Source organism: Mesoplodon densirostris, chromosome 12 (genome assembly GCF_025265405.1).
Source record: "Mesoplodon densirostris isolate mMesDen1 chromosome 12, mMesDen1 primary haplotype, whole genome shotgun sequence".
In the NCBI taxonomy this organism is placed as follows: Eukaryota; Metazoa; Chordata; class Mammalia; order Artiodactyla; family Ziphiidae; genus Mesoplodon; species Mesoplodon densirostris.
The window spans coordinates 54,257,793-54,283,919 of record NC_082672.1 but is presented as its reverse complement, the minus strand read 5'-3'; the positions used below and the strand labels follow the sequence as shown (position 1 = coordinate 54,283,919).

At 41.3% G+C, this 26,127-nt stretch overlaps 1 protein-coding gene across 1 annotated transcript in view; it reads right to left on the bottom strand.

Moving 5' to 3' along the window:
* PREP (prolyl endopeptidase) overlaps nt 1-26,127 on the bottom strand; it is a 140,047-nt gene that overhangs the window by 77,586 nt on the left and 36,334 nt on the right. Inside the window, exon 7 of the mRNA XM_060115106.1 lies at nt 9,111-9,216. Within this exon, the coding sequence (XP_059971089.1) occupies nt 9,111-9,216 (106 nt within the window). The remainder of the gene's footprint in view (nt 1-9,110; nt 9,217-26,127) is intronic.

The following is a 26,127-nucleotide window of genomic DNA, read 5'->3' as shown; positions in this document are numbered from 1 at the left end:
ACTTATTTTCTAATAATTCCCTGCCTTTCACAGAAGCCCTCCTCCCCTGTTGGTCTGACCTTTAACACCCCGATGACTTTGCTAAACTTTAAACAATTCATCTTTTCAGGCTTCTTGAATGTTTATCTCCCCCTTTCCTCTCCATCTCCAAAAGATGTCCAGCCCCACCAGGCACGAACATGGGAGTCAAAATTGTCCCAGCTACCTAGAATCAAGAGGTCATCTGCCTCGTAATGCCAGAGATGGCTGAGTGAACAATTTAAGTGTCTGATAAACACTGAGCTTCCTTTTGTAGTTCTATGTTAGCGTGTAGGGTAGATTGATTTCTCATGCAGGAGAAAGCCCGTTTTCTTTAAAGACATGAAAGCATTAAAATGAACACATGGTGAGTGCTGAAAATGATCAAACTTTCAGCAAAAAAGGAAAATGCTGAGAGCCAGGTTAGTGAAAGTCTGGGTGAAGTATAGGATAAACTGCTATTTCCTTACAAAAATCAGTATGTCAGCATCACCCATCTTTTCCCCCTAAACCCTTCATAAATGCTGTGACATGAGCAAAGACCATTTCAGGTCCGTTTTAAGGATCGCTACACTGAAAAAGAAGGGTGTTAAATTACCAACAAGGATTTTAGACATTTATAGTTCTTTGCACCTAACAATTACTTCCTACGGATTCTATTTAAAAACCTCTGATATAGTTGCACATTAATTCAGAATAGGGCCAAATGGTCAGTGTCTCTTGCTGCTGACTATCCTATAAAATAGAGAATAAAGTATCTGACCTTCTACAGAAAAATGAAAGAACCCAAAGGAAAAGAGAATGAACAAAAGAGACAACAGAGGGACTTTTGCGGTGGTCCAGTGGTTAAAAATCCACCTACCATGGACCTAGAGTCTGTCATACAGAGTGAAGTAAGTCAGAAAGAGAAAGACAAACACTGTATGCTGACACATATATATGGAATTTAAGAAAAAAATGTCATCAAGAACATAGGGGTAAGACAGGAATAAAGACACAGACCTACTAGAGCATGGACTTGAGGATATGGGGAGGGGGAAGGGTAAGCTGTGACAAAGTGAAAGAGCGTCATGGACATATATACACTACCAAACGTAAGGTAGATAGCTAGTGGGAAGCAGCTGCATAGCACAGGGAGATCAGCTCGGTTCTTTGTGACCGCCTGGAGGGGTGGGATAGGGAGGGTGGGAGGGAGACGCAAAAGGGAGGGGATATGGGAACATATGTATATGTATAACTGATTAAATTTGTAAAAAAAAAAAAAAAAAAAAAGATAGCAAGTTAAGAAAGATGGAATAAAAGAAATGAAAAAATAAAAGAGTGAAACACCACTGGGGAAAAAAAAAAAATCCACCTACCAATGCAGGGGAGGCAGGTTCAATCCCTGGTCAGGGAACTAAGATCCCACATGCTGCGGGGCAACTGAGCCTGCACACCACAACTACTGAGCCTGTGCGCCGCAACTAGAGAGAAGCCCGTGTGCTGCAACAAAAGATCCCGCATGCTGCCACGAAAATCCCATGTGCCTCAACTAAGACCTGATGCAGCCAAATAAATAAATAAATAAATAACGTAAATAAATAAATAAATATTAAAAAAAAAAAAAAAAAAAAAAAAAGACAAGACAACAGAGAGAAGTGAGTCTAGAGTTTCCAAACTCCAGAGAGGTCCTAACTCTGAGCCTGGGAATATATGCTTGATGACAGCACAACTGATAAGACCTGATGCTGTGCAGCTGACGGGGAGCACACACCCGGCAGGGATGGGCTGTCACTGCCGTCACCCAACACAGCGCCTGGCACAAAGTGGGCACCAGTTAATGTCTGCTTGATGACTAAATATAACATTCACACAATCCTACATTTCAGACTGAACCTCACATACACTTCTGGATAATGTAAAGACAACAGAAGTAACCAAATTTAAAAGAAGTTAGTAGTGTCTTCCACTTTTCCAGTAAGAATAGTTAGAAATTAATACACTAAGTTCAATACGTATAAGTGTTAAAAACCATCTTTTATATGTTTAGGGTATAAATTAACTTTTCTTTCTTTTCATTTTTTTAAAATGAAACTTTATCAGGTGCATTGATTTGGAATTCAGAAACTTTTAAATTGTAGCTCTTCCTCAAAGTATTTATTTATTAATTATTTAATATATATATTTTGGGGCTGCACTGTGTAGCATGTGGGATCTCAGTTCCTTGACCCGCACCCCCGGCATCAGAAGTATGGAGTGTTAACCACTGGACCGCCAGGAAGGCCCTAAATTAAGTTTTCATTAAAAATTTTAGAAGCCCACATATTAGAGTGAAAACAGACAATTCTGAGGCCTGATATTTAACTGTAATGTAAAAAATACGTGAAAATTTATTCTAAATTTAGTCTACATGAAGCAACTTTATATATTCAAAATATTTATAACAAATTTAGGAAACAAAGTGTGTATATGTGTGTGTGTGTGTGTATATATATGTATATATATCTCTCAAAAGAAATAGTAGTCTTGATTTAGAAAGGTACAGAAAATATAACTAAGAAAATCCAGACAAAATCATTTTCTTGCAAGGTTCAGGATGATTAATTTCAACTAATCTGCATGCATGAATCACATTAAGAATCACAGGAGTCAAGACACAGCTGTCTTTTCCATTGCAGAACTAATAAAATGTCATGCCTCCCCGGTGTCCTAAGTGATACCTTGATACCTTTTTACTTTCAATTTTAAATGAGAAGCAGAAATCTTCTGCTCATATAATACACAGGACTGGAGAAACATGGTCTGTACTTTTTGATTGTTCTCAGGGTTAAATAAAGGACAAAAATTTAATTTAAAACAGCTTGGAGGCCAGAAGGGTAAAGATTCAAAATACAAGTAAATTAACAGTTACAGATGGAGGATGGCTCCTCAAGCAGGGCCACCTGAGCACGGGATCCTCAAGGGGCAAGGGAAGTTGCTGGAGACAAGCTGGTGCCCACTTACTATGAGTCTGTGCTAAAGAAAAGTTACTGACACTTGTAAAAAGGTAAAGAAGACTTTATTCAGGACTACTGTGATAGGTGTCAAGACTACTGCAATTAGGGACAGAGGTCAGGCTGAACTCGAATACAGAAAAGACAGCTGGAGATTTACAGCCAATGTGCAGACTGAGGGGATTGGTGATCAAAAATTACCAAGAGAAGATATCAGGGGAGGGGGATTCTTGTTGAAGGCAGGTCAAGCATGTGGGGAATGGACAGGGGAATGAGGAATTTGATCAGATATCAGGGGTAAGGGACTGTCTTTAAAGTGACTTAGCAGGATTCTCACAACAACTGGGCTATGGAGGCCAATCAAGGAGGGTGGGGCGCAAGGAACTAAGGCTGAGACCTAATTGAGAAGAGGCTCAGAGGAGCCTGACTAAAGTCTGGTCAAGGAGAGAATCTTTGTTGTCATCAGGCACTGTTCTAGGTGCTGGGGACTCCAAGAAGAGCAAGACAGACAAGATCCCTGATCTCATGCAGCTCAAGAATACTCACAGTGTTTTTATATGGAGAGAAAAAGAAATCAGAATAGGGGAAAGGGGAAGAAGGGCCAACTACAGAGGGAAAAGTATCAACCAAAAGCAAGAGGACGCATGGTAACTTCTAGGGCTGAAGTCCCTCTTCTCCCAGAGAAAGCTGATAGTGACTTGGAACACGTCTCTGGCAGCCAGCGCAAAAGAGGGTGCGATATTCTTTGGAGGGGGCCTGCTTAGCCGTTTTGAACACGTGGAAAATAATGCAGATTTCTAATGCCCAGAGGATGGGCCTAGTGCCATTCCCATACAGTGGCGAGTGAAGTGAGTCGGGAGTTACCTGTTCAGACAGGTAAAGACAGGAGCAGCTACAGGAACTGCAGTTCCTGTGGAAAGGCTACGGCCCATTGTTTGCAAGAAGTGTGTTCGTGTTACTACTAAGTAAAAATACTGCAAATGTGAATGGCAGAAATGAGGTTCTCCGAAGAGAGGCAAAGGGTAACAGGAGAGAGATTAAGCTCACAGAGCAGCACGTAGTAAGAAGGTCGGTCAGTCCTTGAACAGAAAATCAAATTGACATGATGCATGTAAATCATAATCATGATTATGTAAATCATAATCAGAGAGAACACTTTTAATTCTCAACATTCTAAGATTTTTTTCCATTCTGTATTTATGTAGTTTCGTTTTCCTTTTATCTTTTTCTATGATATTAAGTAGCCATTGGCCACTTTTTTGTGCTTCATATTTTAAACTGCACACAGGCAGAAAGGTTTCCTGGGAGACAAAGATGATGGAAATGTTATAAAAGAGCTTAAGTGAAATCATTTAGTTCTCAACAGGCAATTTAGTGGTGCCCTAATAAATAAAACATTAATGTACAGTAAAAGACTGATAAATCTCCCTGACTTTAAGGTAAAAATGATTAAAATTATAACAGAAAGACCTGAGGTTATCAAAAGGGATATAAGGGCTTCCCTGGTGGCGCAGTGGTTGAGAGTCTGCCTGCCGATGCAGGGGACACGGGTTTGTGCCCAGGTCCGGGAAGATCTCACATGCTGCGGAGCAGCTGGGCCCGTGAGCCGTGGCCGCTGAACCTGCGCATCCGGAGCCTGTGCTCCGCGACGGGAGAGGCCACAACAGTGAGAGGCCCGCGTACCGAAAAAAAAAGGGATATCAATTTCAGCGATATAACATTAACGATTTTATAACACTGGATTTAGTTTTCAGTCACCAGCTATTCAGGTTTAACTCACCTAATATTTCAGTTAACTAGCGTATTTAGCACTTAACTTAAATGTTAATTATTCTTCTCCTTAGTTTAAATAGGGTAACAAAAATGGGGGAGCAGTAAGGAAACAGCAAGAAAAAGATCCTAGGTGGCAGTCAGAGTCACCAACTGGGCATATGCCCCCTGGAATTTTCAGTTATCAACCTGAAAAAGTAAACATATCTCCCAGGAGAGGCACACCTCTTCATGTTTTCTTTGATGTAAGGCCTCTTTTCTGATTATGAATCGGGTTTTACAGAAAACAAGTCAAAATCAAGATCTGTGTTTGAAGCGGCTTCGATACTGAAGATAAATTATTTTTAGGGCATCTTCAATCTATTTTAATCCACTACCTAAAACCATTGTGTAGTGATTCCAAATATTCCCCTTTCAGTCAAACAACAAAAGGATAAAGAAGGCATACTTGAGAGCCCACCGTAGGCCAGGAACCCTGCTAGGCCCTTTTCTATGCATTTTCATTATTCCTCACAATTCCTCATGAAGTAGGTATCACTGCCTCACTTGTAGTTGTGGAAATATTAAGAGAAAAGGATAACTTCCCCAAGGTCACCAATTATTTAGAGGTAGAGCTGAGATTAAAATTCACAGCTGATTTGAAAGTCTTAAGGTCACTGTCTCAATGTACTCAACTGTAATTAATAAGAACTATTTCAAAAAGTTTAATGATTATGATATCCATCTGCTATGTCTCCCGTTATAAACCAAATATACTTAGTGTCTTCAACAGTTAAACTCACACACAGTACTTGCTTTTTTAATCAGTTATCATCATATTATTAACTCATAATGAAGCAGCAATCAATTAAAAAAACAAAAAGACCCAAGATCTCTCTAATCTTGACCTACACAACTGACTTTTGAACCCATGGATGGAAACTGATCTCCAGTTCATCTTCTTAGTACTGGTCAATCATTGCAACTGTTGAGAGCTTTCAGAATCCCACGACCACCACTCAAGAGAAGAGATCCTCTGAGGTTTATGTTACCCACAAGTTTAATACTAATAAAGCAATAATTTAAAAGAGATTACAGGCCCAGCGTTACACCCAGAATTTAGCAGCTATCACTGGGAACACTCTCCAAACTGATCTTAACCCATCTGTGTGCAACTCAACAGCTTAAATTCACCTACCTTACTCACTTAAATTCTGCTTTCTTGTCAACAGTATATTATGTATTTTTCTGAATGACACAATGAATTCCACATACTGGTCAGTTTAGTAACCTTCTTATAAAATGACATCAGGTTAGTATCATAAGACTTATTTGCTCTACTGTCTTCCATATGGTTTTCCACAAGCTCACTGGGATGGTCTTTTTGCTACTTCAACTTGTCTAGGCTGATGTCCTGAGTTAATCGATCAAACATTAATCTAGGTTGTTACTGTGAAGGCATTTTATAGATATGATTAAAGACCATAATCAGTTGACTTTAACTAAAGAAGATTATCCTAGATAATCTAGGTAGGCCTGAGCCTTCCAGCAGAGCTGAGGCTTCCATGAATAAGAAGAAATTCCACTTGTGGACGGCAGCCTGTCCCTCCTGATGGCCTGCCCTACTGGTTTCAGACTTACCTAGCCAGCCCCATAATCATGTAAGCCAATTCCTTGCAATAAATCTCTTAATATATATATCCTACAGGTTCTGCTTCTCTGGTTAAACCTTGAAGATGCATTCACAAACCATCAATATTTCACAAACATAAAACACCTAGAAATACCTTTAGTAAGAAAGATGTAGTTCCTATGCAACTCAGAGATACAGTCCCAAATAAATGTATAGATTTACACATAGCTCTAGTCAACCATAGCTGGATTTTGTTCAGATCATGGCAAAATAATCTTAAAGTCCCTCTGTAAGAATTTTTAAAGAAAGAGAGAAAAAGAGAACAATTTGGACAAGAATAATTGCTAACGTTTACTGAGTGCTTACTCTGTGCTGGGCTCTTCATCTAAGCTACACAAAACCATGTAAGAAACAGAGAAGACAATGGTCACATAAGCTAAGGAAAGATCAAGTCGGGAAGGGAGGCCAGGACCTGGCTTATGTGGTAAATAATGCCTTCCAATCTGAATGCATCATAGCCAGCGGGTTCCTCGATGTACTTGTGAGGAGGGGCGGATTCTGCGTCCTCTTATCCCACCATCTTGACTCCTCCCCGGCCACTAGGACTTCTTAGATGCTTCCCTGTTTTTGTCTCATGCACCTCTAGTGCACCTGTGCACCTCTGTACTGCCTTCCTCCTGGAATCCCAATCTCTGGGTATCACACCCTCTTCTCTAATTCCTCATGAGTGCTGAAAAAGTGGTGGGGGGAGAGGTAGTGAAAAAAAAAAAGGTAAGGACCAAGAGGTCAGGGAGAAAACAGAGGCGCCAGCACTTGCTAAGTCTCATTCAAAGTAATACCACCTGTTATTAAAGTGGACGGAGCAATAGCAGTTCAGTATATGAATACGTGGATGAAACTGCTTAATTTACTCCAGCTGCAGAGAAGACAATTTGTGTACCTTTTAAAAACTAGCCTACTGGGGCTTCCCTGGTGGCGCAGTGGTTGAGAGTCCACCTGCCGATGCAGGGGACACGGGTTCGTGCCCAGTCCGGGAGGATCCCACATGCCGCGGAGTGGCTGGGCCCATGGGCCTGTGCGTCCGGAGCCTGTGCTCCGCAACGGGAGAGGCCACAACAGTGAAAGGCCCGTGTACCACAAACAAACAAACAAACAAACAAACAAAAAACTAGCCTACCTAATAAAGATATAATGAAGTAATAAATACAAAATGAAAGCGGCACTCTCTGGAGGAAGAACACTGTAACAGAAATTTTTAATAAACTGGAGAAAGGCCAAGTCCCTTCCACCATCCTAGACCCACAGAGGAACACTGGGCAGGACAGTAGCACAATAACTGCTGTTAGCTTCTTTCAGATTTGACCTTCCATGCTCAGCTCTATGCAGACCTAGATTTGCAACTCAAGTGAGCGATTCTCGGGCGGTGGTGTGCTCCTGTCAGAGAATGTGAAAACTGATGCGGTGGATGCAATTTTCTTGAGATCAAAATGGGTGTATCTTTTTTTTTTTCCAAAAAGAAAACAACAGTGTAGCTTTATTCAATGGATATATATTTAATATTAGAAGAGAGATGACTTCATCCTGCTGTATGTGTGAATGGTGCTCTGAAACAGCTAAGAATGTTAGGATACAGATCTTGCTCAGAGAAGTTTAAAAATGATGCAGTGTCCAACCAATAATAAAAAAAAGGTATGTATTTTCTGATCATAATGTAATATGGATTAGATCCTAATAATGAGGTAACCTAATCAACAATTAGAAATGTACTCAATATTGTATATTTTGAAAATCTGTATCAACTATCTCTAAAATACATTTATTTTACATTAACCAGACCATGGTGTAACTGTATCCTTGTCTGGGTGCCAGTGTATCCCTGATAAGAGTTTTTGGGTCTGAGAATTTTCAGCGTAGTAAATAGTGCAGCTGAAAAGCTTTAATGCTTGATGATGGTGCTAGCATGATAACAAATGTTGGAAGAAAACAACATTTAAAATGAGCCATATCTAGAACTTGTAACTGGCTCGTCCTATGCTTACTATCTTGATACATATGGTTTCAGGAAGCAAAATCAGGCTGACATTGTACATGTGTTCAGTACTGAGCAGTTGTCCTGTGATCATCTTTTAACCCAATAAATTGTCACTGCTGTCCTCTTTCCTGTGACAGTTTGCACCATTACATCCAGACAGTCATAATGCTTTACAGACCAAAGGGTTGGTTTCCCCCAAACGCTCTTCATGTGCAATGTGGACAGGAAACTTTCACACTCATAAGCATGCAAAAAATATGGTTAGCGTCAATCTACAGAGAAAATGCTAAAGCCAACAAACAGCTTCATTCAATTTCTTTTCATTTTAAGGAATAATATCGAACGAAAAAATCATATGAACTGAGATGACATGGTTAAATGGAAGGTTTCTTGGGAAATCAATTAGAAGACCAACATAATTGCTTTTTTTTTTTTTTTTTTTTTTTTTTTTTTTGCGGTACGCGGGCCTCTCACTGTTGTGGCCTCTCCCACTGCGGAGCACAGGCTCCGGATGCGAAGGCTCAGCAGCCGTGGCTCACGGGCCCAGCCGCTCCACGGCATGTGGGATCTTCCCGGACTGGGGCACGAATCCGTGTCCCCTGCATCGGCAGGCGGACTCTCAACCACTGCGCCACCAGGGAAGCCCCATAATTGCTTTTTAATGGAGCTTCCTGGAGTAATCATCCGTGTTTGAAAGACAGCTTACCGGTGATGCCACTGGGCTCCTGCTGGAGGTCACAATACCAGAGTCGGTTTACGGGATCACACCCCTCCCTTATCGACAACAAGACGTAGCGACCGTCGTCAGATAACTATGAAGGGAACAAAAACAGCACACGGGGCTGATTAGAATATATATTTTTGTGAGAACACTATTAAATATTAAGTAAAACATAAAGGTTCACCGCAAATGCAGTATCTTTACCCCAAACAGTTGGATTGGATAAGAAAGTTATCAGAAGAAAAGGTGAACATCAATTTTTTAACTTATTTCACTGTTAATCACAGTTTAACAAAACACAGTGAAATATTTAAGTTGAAAATATTTATATATAACTGAATGCCACGACTCAGTGTGACTTTTATTTAAAGTCTATTCTTTTTTTTTTTTTTTTTTTTTTTTTTTTTTGCGGTATGCGGGCCTCTCACTGCTGTGGCCTCTCCCATTGCGGAGCACAGGCTCCGGACGCGCAGGTTCAGCGGCCACGGCTCACAGGCCCAGCCGCTCCGCGGCATGTGGGATCTTCCCGGACCGGGGCATGAACCCGTGTCCCCTGCATTGGCAGGCGGACTCCCAACCACTGCGCCACCAGGGAAGCCCAAAAGTCTATTCTTTATAGTCAACAATACTGTAATAATTTTGTATGGTGACAGATGGTTACTGGACTTGTCTCAGTGATCGTCTGTAACGTATTTGTTGGATCGCTATGTTGTACACCTGAAACTAACACAATATTCTATGTCAATTACACTTAAATTTTTTTAAAGTTAAAAAAAATAAAGTCTATTCTTTAACTGAAAAATACACACAATCTGTCATTTTGAATATAAATGTCACTGAATTTGAAATTCTGTCACAGGTTACACATTTTAAAAGCTGTTCTAAATGAGTAAGAATTAGCAAAATGGGCACATATGCACAAACGTTCATTTGTGGTTCATACTGGTCACATTAGCAAGTTTCTACTGAACAACTAAATAACTTTTAATGCATATCTTTAGTCCCCTATATATCACAAGGCAGCAGAGATAAAAGACTTGTGCTTCAGTGGATTTCTTTTAAAATATTAAACAGGAGAATCTTAGGTAGCAAAAAGAATCTTGATAAGAAACAAATGCAACAAATAATACATTATGGTTTTGAGTTGCCAAAACTGATAAGTAGTATCAGACTATATACATCCTTTTGCAAGTTTTTTCATTCAATATAATTTTAAAAATTAATCCATATTGATACATGTATATTTGCTTCACTTATTTTAACTGCTGTAAAATATTCCAATCTAGGAATACATCACAACTAATTGATCCATTTTCCTACCACATAATTAGATTATTTCCATTTTCTTCCTTTGTGGTTTTTGTCCTTATTACAAGCAATACTTTAAAAAATTTCTGAACATGTTTATCGTGGCTTCATATACATGTTTCCCAGGGTACATAACTACAAGTAAAACTGCTCAGTGGTATGATATGCACATACTCAACTTTAACTAGATGTTGCCAAATTATTTTCCTAACTGGTTCTATTGACTTACACTCACATATCGGCTGTCCTGTTTTCCACATCCTACTCTGAAGGTGAATTTTATGTGTCATCTTGGCTAGGCCACAGGACCTATATATTTGGTTTATTCTAGATGTTTCTGTGAAGGTGTTTTTTTTGGATGAGGTTAACGTTTAAATTGGTGGACTTTGAGTAAAGCTGACTACTCTCCATAATGTGGGTCAATCTCAACCAATCAGTTGAAGGCCTTCATAGAAAAAGACTGACCTCCCCTGGCCAGAAGGAATTCTGCCAGCAGATGGCCCTTGGACTCAAGCTGAAACTCCTCCCTTGGTTTCCAACCTGTCAGCCTACCCTGTAGATTTTGGAAGTGTCAAGTCCCTACAATCATGTTAGCCGATTACTTTAAACAAGTTTCTCTCTCTATATATATATTATATATACATATATTCCATTGGTTCTGTTTCTCTGGAGAACCCTGACGAATGCACTTACCAACAACTGCTATTCCTTCATTTATTCATTCAATAAATAGCTGCTAAGCAGCTAATATGTGCAAGACATTTTCCTAGATGCTAAAGATAAATCAGTGAATAAATCAATGGAGAAAAGTTACACCCTAGTGGAGGAGACATGCCCATAAATATGGAGTAACGTAGTCTATTATAAAATGCTAAATGCCGTAAGGACATGAACAGGTCTGGGTAAGGGAGGCAGGATGTGTGGGGAGGGACTGCAGTTTTAAATATGGCAGTCAAGGAAGGCTTCATAAGAAGGTGTCTTGCCAACTGATGGGAACATGCTGTATAGCACAGGGAACTCTAACTAAATGGGAGGGAAGTCCAAAAGGGAGGGGATATCTGTATGTGTACGGCTGATTCATTTTGTTGTGCAGTGGAGGCCAATACAACATTGTAAAGCAACCATACTCCAATAAAAACTTAAAAAAAAAATAAAAAAAAGAAGGTGTCTTTCCACTGTCTTCTGACTTGCATTGTTTCAGATGAGAAGTCATTCATGTTTTTCTCCCTATGTACAATGTAATGTGTTTTCTTACATGGCTGCTTTAAAATTTTTCTTATTATCTTTGGTCTTCTACAAATTGATTATAATGGGCTTTGCTGTAGTAGCCTCTTTCAGGTTTGTTGAGCTTCTTGAATCTGTAGGTTTGTCTATTTTACCAAATTCATAACATTTTTGGCTGTTTTTTTCCTCGTATGATTTTTGTGTCCCCTCACCCCTACCCTAGGACTTCAAATACATAATGTTAGATCACTTAGTATTGTTCTACAGTTCGGTGGGACTGTGTTCATTTTTGTTTCAGTTTTTTTCTGTGGCTTAGTTTCAACTTGCTGTCTTCAAATTCAGGTATTTTCTTTTATAGTATCTAAACTGCTATTAAACACATGCAGAAAATTTTTCGATTCAGATAGTTTATTTTTCACCTCCAGAAGAATATTTGGTTATTTTTATGTTTCCTATTTCTTTGTCCATTTATAATTCATTAACATTTCCTAAAATCCTTTTAAAATTATTTTTATAATTGCTTTCAAAAAGTCTATGTCTGCTAATTCTACTACCTGTAATTTCTAGATCTGTTTTATTGACTAGTTTTTCTCCTGGTTATAAGTCACACTTTCCTGCTTCTTTACATATTGAGGAATTGTTTTTATTGGATGTTGAACATTTTTAATGCTATCTGGGTTTGCTTTTTTTTTTTGGTCTTTCTTTAAAACGTTTTGAGGCAGTTAATTTGGTGGATCAGCTTGATCCATCTAAGATTTATTTTCAAACTTTGTTGGGGAAGGTCTACAGCCCTCCTGCAAAGGCATGGATGGCCTTTCTGGGGTCTCTGCTGAATACCCTGGGTGTTCACAAGGCCTTTCTACTTTAATGGTTAGAATGTGAAAGTCTCCCAGACTTGTTAAACCTCTGGTAGTTAACAGCTTGCAAGTCGCTGGTGGTTGTTCTCAGCTTGAATCATGGAGCCTCATCCTATGCATGCACCACTCAATAGTCAGCCTAAGATGCAGGGGGATGCCAAGAAGATTTCTGGGACTCTTAGTGGGTGGTTCCCCCTTCGGGCACTGTGCCTGCAAATTCCAGTGGCTTCAGTCTTCCTGAATTCTAATCTTTGGAGCCTTAGTTCAGTGAGACTGTAATATTCTGGGGGCTCCTCCTTCTTGTGCCAGAGTTCAGAAAATTCCTCCAGGCAGAAAGCTGGGGCAATCATATGACATCTCTCTCACACATCACAGTCGTATGATATCTGCAGACCGATATCTGCAAACGGATGCTCTGTCTACTTTGGATAGTTTTCTAGCTGTTTACGGCAGGAGGGTTACTCCAGTATCAGCTACACATCATGGCCAGAAGCAAAAGCTTGTCATTATGCTTTTATTTGTTTAACTCATTTTTAATTCTTTATTGGATAATTACAATTTTAGGGTATAGTATTATGTATGTTTAAAATACAGAGATGTAAGAATTAAGCATGTAATATAAGACTAATTAAAAAGATAATATTTATGATTAATAAAAAACGTAACAATGATATAGTTTCTTTTGTCTTATTACATAGTAGGCTATTTTTAGGGTTTTACTTACTAGCAGCATCGAGTTTTTAGGCTTGGAGGAATTAGATTCCAGCTCTCCAGAAATGCCCATCCACTTTCTATCAGCAGATTTGTTTTGGTAAACCAGCTGTCTGTCAATCGGGCTCTCTGCATTTGTAAATTTGTCACAATAGCTGTGTGTGTCTACAACATCCAGTATGTTTAAGAACTTGGCAGCACACTGGATGTGAAACATCTCTTTCTCAGAACAATTATTTTAAAGCACAGAGGTAATTTGTACTTGTGAAATAGAAGTGGGATTCCAACTAAGTACCGTTTTATAAAAGATTCTAGAAAAGTCCCGTTTAATTTGGCTGTTCTTTCTTGGTGACCTTTTTTCTGAGTTCTGAAGTTGTCTCCTTTCCAAAAAATGAATCATATTTTGCTCTATGAGTTTTGGTCACAAACTACACATGACACTGAACTACTCAGGTGCACTCTCTTCATCTCTTTCCAGGCTCCTTCTAGTCTTTTCAAAGACTGTCAAATGGTTTTGGAGAAACTGCATATACATTTATGATTTCCATGTATTCTTTTCTCCATTCTCATCCTCGATGTATTTCCGAAAATCACCTGTCATTACATTTTAAGTGGGTTTCTTAAAAATGAACATCTGGCTTGACGGAGTTGAAACATTCACTCTAAGAATCCATATTTCATCTTTATTAATTGTTACTGCTGTGCCATCTTAATTTTGAACATTCTAGTCACCTTGCTTTTCCCTTCTCCTTTTCTCTTTACACTGTATTAATATAAATTTCTTCATAACTTTTTCCCTTCATTGACTGCATTGGGAGTTCTATACTCTATTTCTAGTCTTTTATACATTTTCCTTAAGCTTTTCATATACATAGCTAATAAACCAGTGTCTAGAAATTCAGTTCCACCTCATTTTTAAACCGTCCTATACTAAGAATATCATTAGCAACCTCACAATTATAACTTTATTAAATGTAATGGAAAGCAGCCTCATTAGTAATACTTCAAACTTTTGTTCTTTTGTCCTTTAAATAAAGACAGACTCTTTATAGCTCAGTGCTTAGAGTCATGCTACATCAATCATAAATGATGGCTAATTCAGTTGCAGTGATTCAGCCAACAGAATGATAGGGCAGTAAAACACTGCAAGAACCACACCAAACCTTCGATGACAGCTGTCTCAAGCACATCTAATGAGTTTTTCTCAGTATTTTGCCTGCACCAAATGGTTGCAGCAGTTTATATTTAATCTAAGGCAGGAAGTCTCAAGGGAATTGCTGTTGGGGTGCCAATTATTTTTTCTCTATGACTCTCTTCATCACAACCCAGAGATATTCCATAGCCACTAAACAAAACACTAAACTGCAAACAACTCTGAATTTCAAATGCTCAAGGTCTCAAATTTCAAAATCATTTATAAGTCCCTAAAATATATAGTTTAGAAATATACCTTTTTCCACTAAAATTTAATCAGTAACAATGCATATTCAACCATGGCCTCACATTTAGACTATTTCAAGACAATTTAAAAAACGAATTTTGGGAATCACTGGGAGGGGAAGACAAAAATAATGTTGATGATGAGGAGACTTAAATCTCAACAGAAGAAGGTGACTTTCCTGAAATCCAGATAAAAGGAAGATAGAAAAGCAGGAGAGCCAAGGGTCCCTTCAGGCCTTCATGAACAGTATAAATTCCAGTTCACAAAACATTGTTCTTCTTGAAACAATAAGACATAGGCTAGAAAAAACATGTTCTCTTGAAGCAATTAATCTCATTCAAAAGCACTGACTTTTCACAACAGGGTTGCAATAATGCTAGACTGACCAATTATGAAATTTGTAATTCTTAAATCACAGCTTCCTTTTGCTTTATGTCTATATTAAACAAATTTTCCTTAAGTCAAAATGATTTTATTTCATGAAATCTCCCTTTTATGTAAATCAATATTAACAAAAACAAAATTTTCTAAGAACTACTGTAAATAAAATATTGACATTTGCTGATATTAAGTCCATTGGTTGCATTTCAAACAATACCAACAGGATGAAAGTTAAAACTCCTTACCATTCTTACGACTGACAATTTTTTTAAAACGTATTTCCCTTTAGACACAAGTTACTTTGACAGTCTAATTGTGTGAAGTCATTTGCTGAATTACATTTAGAGTACTGATTAAATATTTTTAGAAAATGTTAATTAAGGGAGACAGGAATAACATCTGTATTGATCAAAGTATCTGGAAAGAGAGAAAATTCAAATGTACAAAGAATGTGGTATTCACAGATAGGCTACATAACATACGGAAATCTGCTGGTACTTGGCTATTCATTATCCATAACCAGATTAAAAACAAAGCCAAAAGCCATCCTCCCTTGCTCCTGGGGTAGATGAAGTTGGAGATAAAACTGTCACAAAAGGTGGCTGGTTTTAACAGGAGAATCTGCCGCCAGCCCACTTTCCATCTCCTTTACCACAGACACAATCTAACATGCGCCACCAAACACAGCCAACCACTGTTTGGGGGAGTCAGAGCTGAGGCTGTTTATTCAACCAACATTTACTGAGAACCTGCTGCAGCTGAACCAGGTTCTGGAACACACAGATCAACAGGACAGGGCATTCAAGACCTTATGCTTAGGTGGGAGAGTTAGACACTTAGACACACACACACACACACAGAGTTATACTGTAAACATAGTGAGAAATACAAAGAATTGATGAGAGTGCCAGAGAGGAGCATCTAACAGGGAAGCGAGTTGAGAGGAAGAGTGAGATCTGAGAAGGCTCTTGGGGGGACTTCCCTGGCGGTTCAGAGGTTCAGACTCCACGCTTCCACTGCAGGGGGCGTGGGTTGGATCCCTGGTTGGGGGACTAGGATCCTGCATGCTGTCCTGCACAGCCAAAATAAATAAATAAAATTTAAAAATTCATTTGAGAAGGCTCTTGGGAATGGATGGTCCCTAACTGATTTTTAAAAGGGAAGCAGAATTCCTCTAAAAGTGATTGCTTGACTCTTCCAATTCTTAGAGCTGCTATGCTGGCATAGGTATCTGGTTCAGAGGGCTATGTCTAACACACACTCAAACTACACAGACACTCATTCTCAAGTACACATCTCACCGACAGACAGCGCGAGTAGCAGACACTGGGGTCTGCTGAAGCACGCACTCCCCCAGCTGCCGGGCACTGGGAGCAGGCAGCTCTCAGCTGAGCACCTTGGGGCCTTGTCCTCCCAGGTAAAGAGAGCCACCCCTCCCAAGGTCACACATTCTTTTCGGTTCATCCCACGTGCAATGACTGATTAATGCATAAAGGTATAAAGGCCCAGGCCCCTCACCCCTGGTTAGGAAAATGCTGAAGGGCTAACCCAGCTCAAGAGCCCCCTGGAGGACCGGCTGAGGTCCTTGTCATGATTTCATTGTCCCCCTTCTGCCTTCACTCCCCAGCACAGGCGAAGGCTTTGAAAGCACCCCCATTGAACTTCTGGAGGCTGTTCCCCAGGGAACCTGACCTGTGACAGCATGCAAGGCATCATGGCACCTGGTTTCTCATCTTGGCAATATTTTATGCTAACTGAAGGAAACCTTTTTTTTTTTTTTTTTTTTGCGGTACGCGGGCCCCTCACTGTTGTGGCCTCTCCCGTTGCGGAGCACAGGCTCCGGATGCGCAGGCTCAGCGGCCATGGCTCATGGGCCCAGCCGCTCCGCGGCATGTGGGATCTTCCCAGACCGGGGCATGAACACATGTCCCCTGTATCAGCAGGCGGACTCTCAACCACTGCGCCACCAGGGAAGCCCAGGAAACCTTTTTAAGTGGTGGTTTCTAGTTTTGAAGAGGGGCACCCAAAAACGGCTGCCATGTGCATTTACAGTTATCAAAAGGTAGGGCATAAGGTATGGGGTTATCAGACTTTATACTTTCATTAAAGAAGCCACATTAGTTCACTGAGAAATTTTACCTGTGTGTATTGTGGTATTAAGCCTCCCTGGGACAGTAATATTTACCAGGGAAACCTTTGACAGACATCATGCAAACTATTCGACTATTCGACAGTGTATATATTTTATACTTTATTCTGTTAGATTCACATGTGCTGCTCCAACACACACATGACTCAGCACATTCAGGAATATAACCCTTACAAACCCAGAAACCATCAAACACGAAATTTAGAGATAAACAGCAACCAGAAGCAAACCTCTGGGGAATCTACTCCCAAATAATATGTTTTAATGAAATTTCTTCTGTTAATGCCTCATGTAGGTGTGACCGTGATCCATTCAGACCAGAGTCTGGGTCAAGCTGCACCGTGTTCAGAAGAGGTCACTGGCTCCACCATCAGCTCATTGGAGGCTTTTAAAAAAAATATGAATTGACGGAAATAAGTGTGAAATAGAACATATGTTCTATGTTGATAGAACATAAATAATATGTTGATAACAGTGATTTCTCTAGAGAATGGGATCTTTGTTATTCTATTTATTTATTTTTTAAATTTTATTTATTTATTATTATGATTATTATTTTTTGGCTGCATTGGGTCTTCATTGCTGCACTTGGGCTTTCTCTAGTTGCGGTGAGCAGGGGCTACTCTTCATTGAAGTATGCAGGCTTCTCATTGCAGTGGCTTCTCTTGTTGTGGAGCACAGGTTCTAGGCTCACGGGCTTCAGTAGTTGTGGCACACGGGCTCAGTAGTTGTGGCTCACGGGTTCTAGAGCGCAGGCTCAGTAGTTGTGGCGCACAGGCTTAGTTGCCCCACGGCATGTGGGATCTTCCCGGACCAGGGCTTGAACCCATGTCCCCTGCATTGGCAGGTGGATTCTTAACCACTGAGCCACCAGGGAAGTCCCTTGTATGTTATTTTAAACAATAAATGTATTTATTATTACTAGCATAAAAATTTTTAAGTAGATGAATCTGGCTATTTTTAGTCTCAACACTATGTGGTAAAAACAGCTGGGCTTTCCAGCTGACCTGAATAAGCTAGCTTTTCTTCATGCATCTCATATTAAGAGAAAATTAACAGAAGATCACTTTATTAATGTTTTAAATTCTCAACCATTTAACTATCTACAAAGTTGTCTTTCAAAACGCTGCGACCCATAACTAATATTTACATATACATAGAATACGTGGACTTTCATCAAACTTATTATCCTTTTCAAAGAAAAGCTCATAAGCTGTTTTATGCTAGAGCTACTAGACTCCATGGTTACATGGTCTTGTGTTAATAACCAAAGCTTCACGAACATGAAATTTCTTTAATATATGTAATTTTTTCCACTTAGAATCCAACAAGAAGAGGGTGGATAAAGTCTTTTCATAATTTGAAAGTACATGCACTTCTTCAAATCGAGGAAACTACTTTCTTTTATATATTATGACAAAAGAATTCATTGTGTGTATAAAAAAGTATACTAAAAAGCAGTGAGACTTAAAGTTGCCTGGGAAATTAACAAAAGGCATGAAAATGGATTTTAATAGCTTTGAGAGTTAATCATTTTCCTCTCAGAGCAGGAAACTCTTATCAGTTTTATCTCACAGACTCTTGTGGATTCCTTTCATAATAGTTGTGAATCATGACAACATCTCTTTACTAAGTATGTTTCCAAAACGTAATCTAGGAAAACTTTTAAATGTCAAACTAATCACCTACAGTGATGGCTTTTCATTTATGGGGCTCATTATGGATTTGTAATAAAAACAGGAGACAGTGTCAGTAGCAGAAGCACGGGATAGTCTAAGCAATATGATGTGCACTGACATAAACATTTCTGATAGGTAGTCCTTAAATCAGCTTTCCCAATACTGTGTGCTACTACAGCAATGCGGGAGAAAGGAAATCAACCCCAGTACTCTATGATGTGTTGCTTGGTATGCCAGAAACAGATATACCAGAAAATTCTAGGAAAAGAAAACCCATTCAAAGTAAAATTAGTAACGGAGGTCTCGACATGCTATAGCCACTCGTTTCTCATCTACCTGATTGTTTCTCTGGCACATAAGCTCGGTTATTTCAGAATCGACTGTTTGTTTTCTTTTTTCCCCCACTGAGCAGTAAGAGAGGTAGCTGAGAAAAGTGACTGACCAGCAAATCCAACTTCTACCACAAAACCAACCCTCTCCTATCAGGAGCTGTTTTATGAATTCAGAGCAGCGCTACCTGCAGCCTTGCTCACAGCCAGGTCTTTAGTTTGGCTTCCTGACTTTCTGCCTTCCCCACCATGCTCTGAGATGTCCCTGCATGCCCACCAGCCTGATGGAGATCATTACTTCATGCAGTGCTGGTGAAAGAGAGGATGTGGGCCGTGAGCCTCAGACACACACAGTCCAGGGAGGAGTCCCCCTGGGACCGATATAAGGACTGCCACTCCTGTGACGAACAGAAGGAATCAGTCTCCAGGAGCCAGTGAAAGTGCAGGACTCCCTGGGACAGCATGGTGAAGGGTCACCAATCAGAACACATGCTGGCAGCCTCAGGTTCAAGTACCGAAGTTAAGGTCAAGAGGACAACGGTGTCCTTAGAATGAAACACAAACTGAACGTGGTGGGAATTCTGTCATGGGCCCCCAAGCCTCTATGTGTGACTTAAAAATGTTTATATAGGGCTTCCCTGGTGGTGCAGTGGTTGAGGGTCCGCCTGCCGATGCAGGGGACACGGGTTCGTGCCCCGGTCCAGGAGGATCCCACCTGCCGCAGAGCGGCTGGGTCCATGAGCCATGGCCGCTGAGCCTGCGTGTCCGGCACCTGTGCTCCGCAACGGGAGAGGCCACAACAGTGAGAGGCCCGTGTACCACAAAAAAAAAAGTTTATATAAAATAGTTTACTACAGCCAAAACATCTTCCATCAGGGCCAGAGCCTGCCCATCTCTGCTCCTGAGTACCACCTGGCCTCGGCACAGTGGTGGACCCAAGGTAATAAGGGCTTCCAGGTACTTGGGGAGTAAATGCATGAACTGTGCTGACCAGGAAGAGGGCTGCCGAACAGTACTGCTCAAGTGGAAACCATCCACAAGAAAGGGGCAGGTGAGGCAGCGTTTCCTGAGGAACATCTGACTTTAGTATGTATGCTCTGTAAGGCAACGCCGGGTGCACCAGCGTCTGTCTACAGCGTGTGTGTGTGTGTGAACCTCAGCAGGGGAAGGGGGAGTACAGAAATGTACATTCTGAGTGCCCAGCATGAGTCAAGCATTAGGTAATGTTCATATATATGAAATATACGTAAATGTGTACAAGTTCATATATATGTAATATACATAAATGTGTACACAAACACAGTTGACCCCTGAACAACTTGGGTCCACTTACACACAGATTTTTTTCAGTAGGAAATGCTACAGGTCCAGAGTTGGTTGAACCTGTGGATGTAGAATAGTGGATATGGAGGAACTGCATATATAAAGGGATGATAAGTTATAAGCACCCCTAACCCCTGCATTGTTCAAGGGTCAGCTGTATATACGTATTTTAATTACTAGGGAACATAGTGAATATATAAAGATGGTCTGTGGGGATATGTGATACATATTAATATCAAGATTACCTCTGTACAGTAAAATTAGGTTCTCAGTGTAGGATTTAGCTAGACAATCACAAAGAGGCTGGGCATTTTCTTCTTAATCCTTTCTAAAGGGACTTGATATATTTTCAGAAGCTACACTCTAGAGCACCCTCTGCTGGGAAAAGTGCCTCAACATGCTTGCTTTGTGGGGTTTTTTTCCTCCAAATGCTCTACAAGTCACTTTAGAATAGACTGTTTTTGTCCAGAAGAACCTTCTAAAACATGATTATTTCTATCCTCCCACAGTCCTGCCCTCCATCTGAAACCTCACAGTCTATCTTACATAATAACTGACATCACTGTCCCTCCAAGCCAGATGCCAGGTATGTGTTTCATGTTACCCCCAGGGGCACAGCAGCTGGAGGTGCAGGAGGTACCAAGGGCAGGATGCCCTGGGCTGGCAGGTGAGGAGGGCAGTGGTGAACACTGCCTGCATGTCCAGGATGGAGCGACCCATGGACGTGGCTTCCCCTGGAACAAGAGGCACCAGGAAGGTAGCTGGACTCCAGTCAACTGGAAAGGAGCCTGCTGAAAAAGGATGGAAAAGGGGGTGCCAGAGAGGCATGAACCTCAAGGGAATCCTGCTGGGAGCAGAAGCTTTGAGGGGAAGGGAGGACGACGCAAAAGGTCAGCCAGAGAGTTTACTGTCCACACGAGGGAACGACAAAGTACAGAGGTTCCCAGAACCGAGGGGACCTCACTACAAAAGGATCACAAAGAGCTGGTACCTAGACACCCCTCGTGACCGCAAGCTGCCAGGAGATGTGGACAAACAGCTCCGGAGGAGCAAAAACCCTGTTCCCCTTCTCCAACTCCTCCCCCTGCGCGGCCACTGTAGAAACTAAAACAGGACGAAGGGCTGAGGGGAGGGAACAGGCAATCTTGTCACTGCTCAGAATGGCCACTCCCCTGCCCCCCTCCCCCACCCCGTAAAACTTAAATTCCGATGCTTCAGTCTGACCGTCCGCCAGTTGCCTTCTGCCCGTTTATATTCCCCTCCTTCCTGTTCCCATCCCCCAATTCTCAAGCAACCACTGATCTGCTTTGTGCCATTATAGACTACTTTGCATTTTCTAGAGTGTTATATAAATGGAATCAAATACGGTGTACTCCTTCTTTTCTAGCTTCTTTCACGGAGCATAATTACTCTGAGATTCATCCCTCTTGTTGAGTGTATCAATAGTTCATTCCCATAGTGGTGCAGCCACTATGGAAAACAGTATGGAAGTTCCTGAAAAAAACGAAAAACAGGGGCTTCCCTGGTGGTGCAGTGGTTGACAGTCCGCCTGCCGAAGCAGGGGACACGGGTTTGTGCCCCAGTCCGGGAAGATCCCACATGCCGTGCAGCGGCTGGGCCCGTGAGCCATGGCCGCTGAGCCTGCGCGTCCGGAGCCTGTGCTCCGCAACGGGAGAGGCCACGGCAGTGAGAGGCCCGCGTACCGCAAAAAAAAAAAAAAAAAAAGAAAAACAAAAAACTAAAAACAGAATTGCCTTATGATCCAGCAATCACACTCCTGGCCATACCGTCAGACAAAACTAGAATTTGAAAAGATACATGCACCCCAATGTTCACAGCAGCACTATTTACAATAGCCAGGACATGGAAGCAACCTAAATGTCTGACAGATGAGTGGATAAAGATGTGGTGTATATATACAATGGAATATTACTCAACCATAACAAAGAATGAAATAATGCCATTTGCAGCTACATGGATGGACCTAGTGATTATCATACTAAGTGAAGTCAAAAAGAGAAAGACAGGGCTTCCCTGGTGGCACAGTGGTTGAGAATCTGCCTGCTAATGGAGGGGACACAGGTTCGAGCCCTGGTCTGGGAAGATCCCACATGCCGTGGAGCAACTAGGCCTGTGAGCCACAACTAGTGAGCCTGCGTGACTGGAGCCTGTGCTCCGCAACAAGAGAGGCCACGATAGTGAGAGGCCTGCATACGGCGATGAAGAGTGGCCCCCACTTGCCACAACTAGAGAAAGCCCTCACACAGAAACGAAGACCCAAGACAGCAAAAATAAACAAATAAATAAATAAATAAACAAATGTGGGGTTTAAAAAAAAAAAGAGAAAGACAAATACCATATGATATCACTTATATGTGGAATCTAAAACATGACACAAATGAAATTTTCTACAAAACAGAAACAGATTACAGACCTAGAGAACAGACTTGTGGCTGCCAAGGGGAAGGGAGGGTAGGGGAGGAATGGATTGGGAGTTGGGGATTAGCATATGCAAACTATTATATATGTAACTGAATCATTTTTGCTGTACACCAGAAACTAACACAACATTGTAAATCAACTATACTTCAATAAAATAAACTTAAAAAAAATAGTTCATTCCTTTTTATTGCTGACTAGTATTCCATCACAGGGATATACCACAGTTTATTCACTCATGCACCTGTTAATGGATACTTGGGGTGTGTCCAGTTTGGGGCTATCATGAACAAAGCCACTGTGACTACTCATGTCCAAGTCTAGGGAACAAATATCACCTACCCCACCTGCTAGTCCCCCACGTGCTCACGAAACCTGAGCTGGGGAGAGGGAAGAAGCAAGTAAATCGGAGAGTTGATATTTTGTTTTGAGCTGCAGTGGACCTTTAGTAACAGTTCAAATACTCTAAAGTGTCCAGAAAGCTATGGGTTCTGCCGGGTGGATGCTGTCCTAGGCCACAGTGGGAAAACTAAAGCTGCTTCGTGATAGTAACTTGACGGGTGGCTCAAGGCAAGAAGGACCTGTCCGTGTAGGAAGGCAGAGGAGGTATCTGTGAAGGAAGGAGGTGAGTCACGAGGAGACAGCATCTAGGATATAAAGAGAAGCCCTCAGAGAACCTGGACTGAAGCAGCCAAAAGGGAGGAGGAGGGCAGCGCACCAAAGAAATTCAGAGACATCCACTCACTCAGCCACACCCACAAAGCCCAACCCTCCAGGGTCTATGAGATGCTGTGATAAATCCTCCATCCACAGACTGAAAAAGGCGCTGAAGGGAACTTAGGTAAACAGACTTGGAGAGATGATGTGACTTGCCCAAGCCCACACAGACAGGACCAGAATTAAAATCTCCTGATGCGTGCTCCAGTACACCCTCATGATAGTGCTGGCCCTCCATTCAGAGACACTGTTAACTGAGTGTATTCACAAAATACGAGATTCAAAATGACGATCCTAAAAGCAACTACTTGAAAAATAAAAGCAACCACCGCAGCACGTGCATTGGGTGTGCGGTGAGGATCACGACTACTGCTTTTCTCTAAGGTGTGGGTCACTAAATAAATAAAGCCTGTTAGGAAACCGCCTGCTTCACTTTCAGTGAATGCCCTGAGCAGTCATTCGTACACCAGGCACGGGCACTTCTGGTCCAGCCAGCTGACAGCGCACCAGCTTCTGGGACCCCCGTGGGCTTTATCACACTTCCTTGACAGGTACAAGAAACTTGTACATCACGACTTTTTGCATGACCTAGATTTTTCTGACCTGGAACTGAATCAATTTCAGGGCATACCTGAGGCTTCTGAAGGTTCAGAACTATAGCACCCATGTTTGTTTGTTTGTTTGTTTGTTTTGTGGTACGCGGGCCTCTCACTATTGTGGCCTCTCCCGTTGCGGAGCACAGGCTCCAGACGCGCAGGCTCACGGGCCCAGCCGATCTGCGGCACGTGGGATCCTCCCGGACCGGGGCACGAACCCGTGTCCCCTGCATCGGCAGGCGGACTCTCAACCACTGTGCCACCAGGGAAGCCCCAGCACCCATGTTTAAGTGACAAAGTTGCTCTTCCACATAGCAAGAAGGTCCTCTCAACAGAATCTGCCCAACTAACCCTGGCCACTGGAAGGGTGATGTCTAACAAGACCCCCCAAGCAGCTGGAATACAGCTTAATGAAATCTATACCCAGTTTGTGTCTACTAAGCCTACTGGTTTGCTTACAGACTTCCTCTGCATAATTTGCTCATCAGGGCCCTGATCTAGTATAAAGTTCCTTAGGACTCACTGTACACATCCCATTAGCTTTTTTTTTTAAAACAACTTCATTTATTGCTTCTGTGCAATACAGATGCATCTCTTCATTTACTGCCATTCTTTAAACGGTCATTCCTGCTGTTTTCGCACAACTTCTTACCTTTTGACAAGGGAGGCAGAGTGCTGGAGGTTAAGAAGATACAGGATGTGGGTCTAACATATCCAGCAGGCAGTTCCAGCCATGGACCTGCAAGTTAATCACCCTCTCAGGTATTTTACTTTGTCCATGCAATGGAACGATCACTGCCCTCCCACGGTTATGGTAAAGATTATATTAGACAAGTTACATAGAGTGAATATCTACTGAGTGAATGGTAAAATGATCACCCAAACTATTTAAATTTGCTTTTCTTTTCAGTTGCCTAGTAGTAGAATTCAATATACACACATATATATATATATATATATATATATATTTTTTTTTTTTTTTTTTTTTTTTTTTTTGCGGTACGTGGGCCTCTCACTGTTGTGGCCTCTCCCGTTGCGGAGCACAGGCTCCGGACACGCAAGCTCAGCGGCCATGGCTCACGGGTCCAGCCGCTCCGCGGCATGTGGGATCTTCCCGGACCGGGGCACGAACCCGTGTCCCCTGCATCGGCAGGTGGACTCTCAACCACTGCGCCACCAGGGAAGCCCAGAATATACATATATTTTAAATGCATATAAGAAATGTTTCCACTGTATTTTAAAAAACTGGTGGCTCACAGCAGCATTATTCACAATAATGCTGTGGAAACACCCCAAGTGTCCATTGACGGATAACTGGATAAACAAAATGTATATGCACACAATGGAATATTATTCAATTTTTAAAAGGAAGGGAATTCTGACACATGGTACAACATGGAAATAAACCTTGAAGATGTTATGCTAAGTGAAATAGTCACAAAAGGACAAATACTATATAATGACATTTACATGAGGTACCTAGAACAGTCAAATACATAGAGACAGAAAGTAGAATGTGGTTACCAGGGACTGGGTGGAAGAGGGGATGCAGAGTTATCACTTAATGGGTTCAGAGCTTCAGTTTCTCAAGATGAAAAAAGTTCTGGAGACAGATGGGGGTGATGCTTGCACAATAATGTGAATGTACTTAATGCCACTGAACTCTATAAATGATTAAACTCATAAACTTTATGTTGACGATTAAACAGATAAGTTTTATGTTAGCTATATTTTACCATGATTTTAAGAAGTAAAAAGAAAAAAAAAACCTAGCTGTTTCAACCAAATGCTAATAAAGAGATCTGAGCAACTAGTTACATGTATATTCTACTGTGAAGCTTGTTTTCT